The sequence below is a fragment of the Chrysochloris asiatica genome, unplaced genomic scaffold (genome assembly GCF_000296735.1).
Source record: "Chrysochloris asiatica unplaced genomic scaffold, ChrAsi1.0 scaffold00050, whole genome shotgun sequence".
NCBI lineage: Eukaryota > Metazoa > Chordata > Mammalia > Afrosoricida > Chrysochloridae > Chrysochloris > Chrysochloris asiatica.
Window position 1 is genome coordinate 6,439,902 of NW_006408568.1, and position 8,063 is coordinate 6,447,964.

The 8,063-nt window shown below is 42.7% G+C and overlaps 1 protein-coding gene across 2 annotated transcripts; it reads right to left on the reverse strand.

Annotated features, from left to right (window-relative positions):
• Positions 1-4,260: 4,260 nt before the first annotated feature.
• RHNO1 (RAD9-HUS1-RAD1 interacting nuclear orphan 1) lies at positions 4,261-6,171 on the reverse strand. 2 transcript variants are annotated; one of them, XM_006862689.1, is made up of 2 exons: positions 6,046-6,171; positions 4,261-4,815 (listed from the first exon to the last, which is right to left on the reverse strand). In XM_006862689.1, exons 1-2 carry the CDS (start codon positions 6,169-6,171, stop codon positions 4,261-4,263), a joined length of 681 nt encoding a protein of 226 aa, XP_006862751.1. The 2 variants fall into 2 exon arrangements, with proteins under 2 accessions (XP_006862751.1, XP_006862750.1); XM_006862688.1 differs by having other exon boundaries at positions 6,004-6,171.
• Between the last annotated feature and the right edge of the window lie 1,892 nt (positions 6,172-8,063).

The window sequence follows — 8,063 nt, forward strand, 5'->3', positions numbered from 1 at the left end:
AAACATTTAGAAAAAGTGAACAAGAGAGAGGATTACTCCTGTTGCTCTTTCCAGAGAGAAACCTTGGCATACGGATAAACCAGAGACTAGGGCTTTCTGGGACAACACTGAGTCAGAAGGTCACATGGGAAATCTCGCTCATCACAGATTCAATTCTCTGTCAGGAGCAAAAGGCCAGATAGAGCTCAAGTTCCAGAAGGAACCCAACCCTTATCATATTCGAGGAATCTATCATGTGAAACCATAGCCCAACACAAGGCCTGAGTTGACTTGCTTCAAATTCCATCTTAAATTTTCACTAAATTTCAGATGAAGAAAAAATGTTTCACATTTACTTGTTGGTAACTTTTGAAAATAAATCTGCCTCAGGGTAAAACAGTCACATGATTCCAAGAAGAGCTAGAGAAAAATCACAAAGTGAATCACAGTCAGATGTCATCCTCAGACTGAAAGATATTAACACAAAAAATTCTGTTTTCAAAAAATTAAACACAAAACCTAAAAACAAAGAAGTAAGCGAAGACATTCCATTCCCTCTTAGCAACAAATGAGTTAAGCAGAGACAGAAGCTATACTAACATTACCTCAAGTAGGAGAAACATTTGGTGAAGTACACATTCCTCTTTGCTGTCAATTTTTTTTTTAATTAAAGAGTTAGTTTCTTTGAAAAAAACAAACAAGGGAAACCAAGCTTTAAAATGATCCTTTGCCTCTTGGTCCCAATTTCAAAGTCAATTCCATTTTAAAAATCATGAGTCCTATCAAACATCTGTTATCCACATAATTCACTGCCTTAAATTCATTCCATTAAGATTTATTGTCAAAACTGAACAAGTCCCATCTGAATTCAACTAGAGAAGTTGAATATTAACTTGACTCCCCTACAACACATCCATAATTATAGTTGTAAATGTGGATTTTTTTTTTTTTTCCTCTCTCTCGACTAGGAAAAAAAAAGCGCAGTGAACAAATTTCAGAGTGCTAACTTGATGAAAAAGGAAAATGGGTGTGGTCTACCCCCAACATCTCCCTCGTGAGTTTCTAAAATTGGTTGAGAATTGTTTAAACATTTATTTGTCTAAATCGAGTCCTGGTGTGCTGCTATGTAGGATAAGCATTGGACCAAAAGGTCGGTATGAACCGTAAAGTCGCGGTTCAAATCCACCAGTCGCTCTTTGGAAACCCTATACAGGGCCGCTACGCGTCGGAACCGACTCAAAGGCACTCAGCCAACAACAAGAGTCTAAATCTATTAGTTAAATTTTCATTTGCCACAGTAATGGAATAAACGGGGTTACAGTTGGCGTGTAGGATTTAAATTCTCAGACAATGCCAAAATTTTAATCCAATGATTTCACAAGGCTCTTCATTAATTTTTCATTAACTTGGCTAACAGGGAATTGACAAACAGATTCTGGAGCGCTTTATTTTCCAGACTTTCCCTCTGGTGCGGGTAGAAAATGAGGCTTGGAAAGGAACGAACAACATAAACAAGGGGTCTGGTACGTTTGCAAAAAAAGGTAGACAAACGTGAGTAAGAGACAACAACTAGAAAGCAGGTACAAGAAAAAGAACAGTTTTGTATTTTCAGCTCTCGGACACAGTTCCAGAATTCAGTGCCGCCTGCCAAAAACGATTGGCATTAGCGCAAATTATATCACCCACAACCTTCTGCTTCGACATCCTAGAAAAACACTGCAGCCAATCTCAGTTATGCTATTCCTCGGCAGTGCGTGAGGTGTAGCGTTTATGCATTTTTAAGAAAACTGAGGCCCAGCGAAGGCAAAGAGAGCTTGTAAAGAAAAGTCTAAGAGTTTTCCACGCAGGGAGGGGCCTGAACAAAAGTCTCAGCCCTTGGTGAAGGATGCAGAGCCGCTCCTCCTACCACGCACCTTTAAAAAGAGAGGTCATTCCACCAGCTAGTGGGGACAGGGCTCGCCTGCGGTCGCCAAAACAGTTCCTCCCTCCATGACCCCTGCCCACCGCCTTCTCCCCTCGGAGCTCCCAGATAAGACCTCCACATTTTCCCTTCGTGCCCCCATCCCGCTCAAGTGAGGAGACCAGTCACCATCCCCCTCTGACCTATCCCCGCCGGACCCGAGACCGTAGCGCGATGCCTCCATCCCCTGCAGTTCAGTAAGTAGCAACCACGTCCAGACCCCTAGACGCCGCTGCTAGGGTGGCAAGTCTGGCAAGCAGCCGGGCCCTGCCCCCTGGCAACCACACCCCGCACTGTCACCAGCGTCGATTGGCCCTTGTGTCCACCACTACCATCTCATTGGCTATTACAACCACCCTGCGATGCAGGAGGGTTTCTAAGGGCGCCTGCGCTGAAGAGAGTATTTCGGAAAGGGGGGCGAGGGGGCGAGGGGGCGGGAAGGGGATGACGTGCAAGGGTTTGGTCCCCTGGAGCGCTGCGCGGGAAGGAGAGCGGGAGGGATAGGTTGGGGGCGGATCTGCGGCGGTGGCTCAAGGTGGCCGGGATCCCAGTCCCAGAGAAGCAGCCCATCCCTTCCCCCAACAGCCACTTAAACAGCGGCTTCCACATTCCTGTCATTAGTACCCCAAGACCACCCATAGTGCTTCCAGAGGTCTGTAAAGACTTACAGACCTCTGCTGCCTCCTCACACATAATCCAGCCCCTTCCCAGTGCAGCAGGCCTTCATGGAAGCACACACCTTCCCCAGCAATCATCCTCATTAAATCTTTCATATAGTTTACCTGGTCTGCACAAACCCTCCTTCCACCTCCTCCACTCCAGCCCAACCTTCTAGATCATTTCTGCTCTACAAACACTCCAAAGCACAGAAAACCTCCAGAATCTCTCCCATCTATTCCCCTTCCCTGTAACCTAAAGATCATCTTCAAATATCCACATTCCATAAAGGGATCAACTATTTAAATCTGTAACTTTGTTTCCAATATATCTTGTCCCAACCATCTGTTTATCACCACCAATTATATATTCTTTGTTGTTAAGTGCTGCTGAGTAGCTTCCAAGACATAGCAACCCTGTACAGGGTTTGCAAGGAGCAGCTGGTGGGTTTGAACTACTGACTTTGGGGTTTGCAATCCATAACTGATCCTACACCAGGAGTCCATATACTTCTATAGTCTCTACAGAATATCCTGACAAAAATTATTGCACATTAACTTTAGTTTATTGTATGCCAAGATCAAAGTTGTTTTTCCACATTAGTTTTCAATTAAGAAACACAGAACTCAACACACACTGGGACTTCATTGAACTCAGTGGGTCGGTCAGCCTCTATTCATTGTGTGATACTAAGCACAGTTCATTCTCTCTGTTTCAAATTTCCATCTAAAAAATAAGCAGAATAACCCCTTCTTGATCTGCCTCAGACTGGACGTGACACATTAAGTAGGTTCTTAAATAAATGGGACAGACTAAGATACTTATATGGGTAGAAACACAATTGAAATATTTTGTTAACTGGACACTTCTGCATTATTTACAATAAGCAATATACCCTGAAAAGATTTTGTATTTATTTACATACATTTTAAACAGTTACTACAGGAAATCATTTTCCCACAAAAAAAACACAAAAACACTTAAGTAGTTTATCTATGTTCCCTTCCCCGCCCAGTCCCACAGTATTCACCCAAACAGGGCTTGCTACCCTTTCCCCATCTTGTCAGTCTTTCTGCCAATGAGCCAACGTTATAGAGCAAACAGCTCAACTGTCAAAAGTCAGAGTGGATGCTCTGGTGGTTTTCTGTCCATCGAATCACAGAGGAAGCTCTACTGAGCCAGACAAAGCTGGTACTCAGAAATGTAGAATCATTTTTTTTTTTAATGAAGATAGCTAAAAGATTAATAATCAGTAGTTAAGGAAACACGACTTTTTGTAGAATGGGCAGTATTGCTGCATTACTAATAGTACAAAAGCAAGGTTCATTAAAAACTTCCTATTAACCATTTATTTACAAACATTTTGTTAGTATAAGAAATGTTTTAATTTTAAGGATTTAAATTACAGGAAAAATATGAAATGAACTGTTTTTATAACATTAAACGTAACTGCTTATGACACCAGATAGTTTAAAAAGCAAACCTGGAAATTGAGTTCCCTTAGGACTCCAGGGCTCTAGTTAAAAATTTTTTCTTATTGGTGTTATTTCCATTTTCTGCTACTAATGCACTATATGATACACTTGTGAGCCAGAAAAGTGACGTCAGCAACTCTATGAAAACCATCAATTTCTTGAATTCTTTAATAGTGAGAGAGGCTGCTGTCAGTTTTTCACAATGAACTGGCTTTTGCTCAGTTTCCCTCTCTCCCTGAGGCAAGCCAATAGGTGCTGCCGTCTCCTCCAGGTAACCTTTATCCCATACTTGTCCTCAGGAGTGTCTTTAACCAGAATAGGCCCAGGCTCTAAGCTCCTAGGAGTACTAGTATGATGGGCACAGCTTGGCAGGCTCTGTTCCTTCTGATCTGGAGGAATGGGTTCTTCCCTCACAGATGACTCTGGGGTTTGGATATCAGGTGGAATGAACACATAAGCTGGGCTTTGAAGTGTAGGTACTGACAGTTCCCCACAGCTTTGGGGACTGAGCATTGGCACTAAGGGTCTTCTGGAAATGTCCTTTTCTGACTGATTGGGACAATCCCTGATTAAAGGGAGCCCCAATGCCGTTGAACTGGAAGAAGACTGTGGACTCTCAAAGGTCAGATGTGGAAACTTGGAGGCAGTAGATTTTCGACTTGACTGTCTTGCCTGGTCTCGGTGATGTTGTTTCCGGAAAACTGGCAAACAGCTTTCTGCTGTTGTATCAAACTCAGGCAATACCTAAGGATTTAAAAAACAAAAACAAACAACAGTAAGGTAAAGAGAGCCAACTACCAAGTCCAAACTAGAGGTAACTATATTCAGGCAACTACACCAAATGACCAGAATCCTAAATGGGGGCCAGTTCTAGTAATAGACAGAAAAACTCCCATCTAATCAAATAATAATCAAGCTTTGGGCAAGCATTCAATCTCTTGGCTTTCAGTTTCATGGTTAACAAAGGGAACACCACCTCTTTCATCGCGCCACACCAAAAATCTGTCTTCTCTGAGAGGCAAGAAACAGCACACTTGTTCGCCACTGGCCCCAGCACCTAGCAGTGCCTGGTATAGAGAAGGGCGGCCTAAGGAGATGAGATCGTGTATGTTAGGCGATGAGTATAGGGTCTGGCACACAGTGAATACTCACTCAATAAATGTACATTCCTATCCTCATCCTCAGGATTCTAATGTTTGAGTTTCTGCCACAATCCTGAAGCAAGTATTATGGTTTCCCAAGTAGTCCTGAACTAGTTATAAGCACTCTTAAGAAGCAGAGTTTATGTTTTTTATACGACCTTTTACTAAACTACTACTCTGCCACATAGTAATGATACCCTCTCCCATTTAAACTGTTAAAATATGATGTTTACAGTTACTGTGAATTTTTTTTTCTCAAGGCTCAACCTATTAAATAGTAAGTAGAGTACCTAGCTAAATACTCCACTTCTCATATGAAGGTTCAGAGTCATGTTGAGGTGCTGTAAAATAAATCCTTGACTACTAAACATGAAGTTGGCAGTTCAAACCCACCAGCTGCTCCTTGAAACCCCTATACAGGGTTGCTATGAGTCAGAACTAACTCCACGGCAATTAACAACAACACATGACGCTCGGGAAACAACCTCATTTTTTACCTGTCTTGCCATTTATCTGGCTTTCTATTGGGTAGTGACATTTTTATGCTCAACTTTTTCAGAGGAATGTAGAAGGAAAAGTTCCAATTCCAACCACTTCAAGTCTCAATGTGAATTCAGAAAAGGAGACATATTACAGAAGATGCCTGACAATAGACAAAAAGAACATATGGCCTCCTTGTCTCTATCTATCATAGATATTCCTATTTTTTTGGAGGCCCTGGTTCAAGACCAGAAAAATCAGTATTCTGAGAAGTCTGATAAGAGTCAGAGTAAAAACATTATTGGCTTACCCAGGAAGTGATGGTTTGGTGATCAATGGGCTTGCTAGGCACAGGTCTAGTGTGGCTGATGGGAAGCTGTTGCGATGCATAGTGGTGTTTGGCGCCATCCAGTGGTTGTTGGTGGAACAGCAGCGGAGCTTTCTGAGACCGCTGTCTGCGCTTTTTTCTGGGAGGCATCAATAGGTGAATGAAGAGCAGTTAGTAACCACATGATGCTGGTTGCAATCAGCTGAGAGGGCAGGCTCCAATTCCAACCCATGCCTGCAGACAAGAAACAAATGCTGGGAGGAAAATAATGCAGAAGATTCCCCAGCTCTGCCAGCTAATTCTACCATAAACTATTATCCCCATTTCAACACTGTGGGGAGCACAGCTTCCTCCACCTACTCCACTCCAGCCCACACGTAGCAGTTCATCTTCAACAACATTCATTCTGTAAACATTTAATGAGCCCATGTTGAGCACCCTGCTGGGTGATGGGAATTCAAGAGGAAAACTATTTGTTCAGTAAGTACAAGAGGACTTCAAAAAGTTCATGAAAAAATGGAATTAAAAGGGAATGGAATAGATGTCAATTCACAATAAAAAGTTTAAAAAAAGATCATGGAATTTACCCACAAACTTTTTGAAGCCCTCTCATATTTATTGGGCGTCCTGCTGTGGCTCTGTGGGTTAATGCGCCAGACTGCAAAGCCATTTGAACTGCAAGGTCGGCGGTTCAAGTTTACCAGTCACTCCTTGGAAACCTTGTATAGGGTCACTATGGGTTGGATCCGACTCGACGGCACTTAACAACAACAACATATTTATTGAGAGCTGAGCACTTGTAAGGATATGGGGTCACATTGCCCATGTCTTCAAGAAGTTGAGGGTCTAGCTAGTGGGGGAGACAGAAATTTACAATACACTGACCACACTAAACAACAATGAGAAGAATGTTCTACTCTCTTCTGGGAAAGCTTCCAGGAGAAGGAGACCCCTGACTTAGGCATGGAAAGTTTAGGAGAAATAAGCAGGGAGGGGGCTCTCCAACTGAAGAACCAAATATACAAATGCACAGGGAACATGGAGTATTGTGAATTCAGGTTATTACAAAATCAATATATAGCTAGACACAGGGTTGTTGTAGTTGTTTTGTTAAGTTCTGTGGAGTTGGTTCTGATTCATAGTAACCCTGTATAGCATTTCTGAGGAGCAGCTGGTGGGTTTGAACCGCCAACCTTGAAGTTCAAGCTGACCTTTCGGCCCAGTGCATTACCCCACAGCACCACAAAGATAAATGGCCAAAACTGAGACTGGTCTTGGAGTCAGGGTCAGATCAGAAAAATCCGTTGAGCCATATGAGCTTGGACATTAGCCTGACAAGTCACTAAAGAGTTTACTGTTTTCCCAGACTTCATTTTTCACCCCAGATAATTGTGAACATACACAAAAGTCGAGTGATTAAAATAATGAACCACCACGTACCCATCACCCAGCTCCAGCAACCATCAGCCCATGCCAATTTTGACCTAGCCACACCCCTATCCACTTTCTCCATCCCTGCATAATTTGGAGGCAAGCACAATTCCCAGTCATCCTGTCATTCGATTAATGTGATTCAAATATAGTAGAACTCAAACCAAACACACTGCTATCAAGGCAATTCTGACTCATGGCAACATTATATAGGGTTTCTGGGGCTGTAAATCTTAACAGGAGCAGACAGCTTCATCCTTCTCCCAAGGAACAGCTGGTGGGTTTAAACTGCTGACCTTGTGGTTAGCAGTCCAGTGCTTATCCTACAGTGCCAGAAAGACTCCTTAAAATGCAGCATACTAATTCTTTAGTATCATCAAATATACAGCCAGCAGGATTTCAAAGGTCTCAAAAACGCCATACCTTGTATTTTTGTTTTTCTTTTACACAGATCATTCTGGTGACAATATGAGAGGAGAGAGGCACTCTGGAGATAGGGAGACCATCTTAGGAGGTTAGTGTGTCACCCAAGAGAGAAATGATGAGGGTCTGAACTTGAGCTGGGTCAAGAGAGATGGGAGACTGGAGACAAAGGTGGGGTCAATAGCACC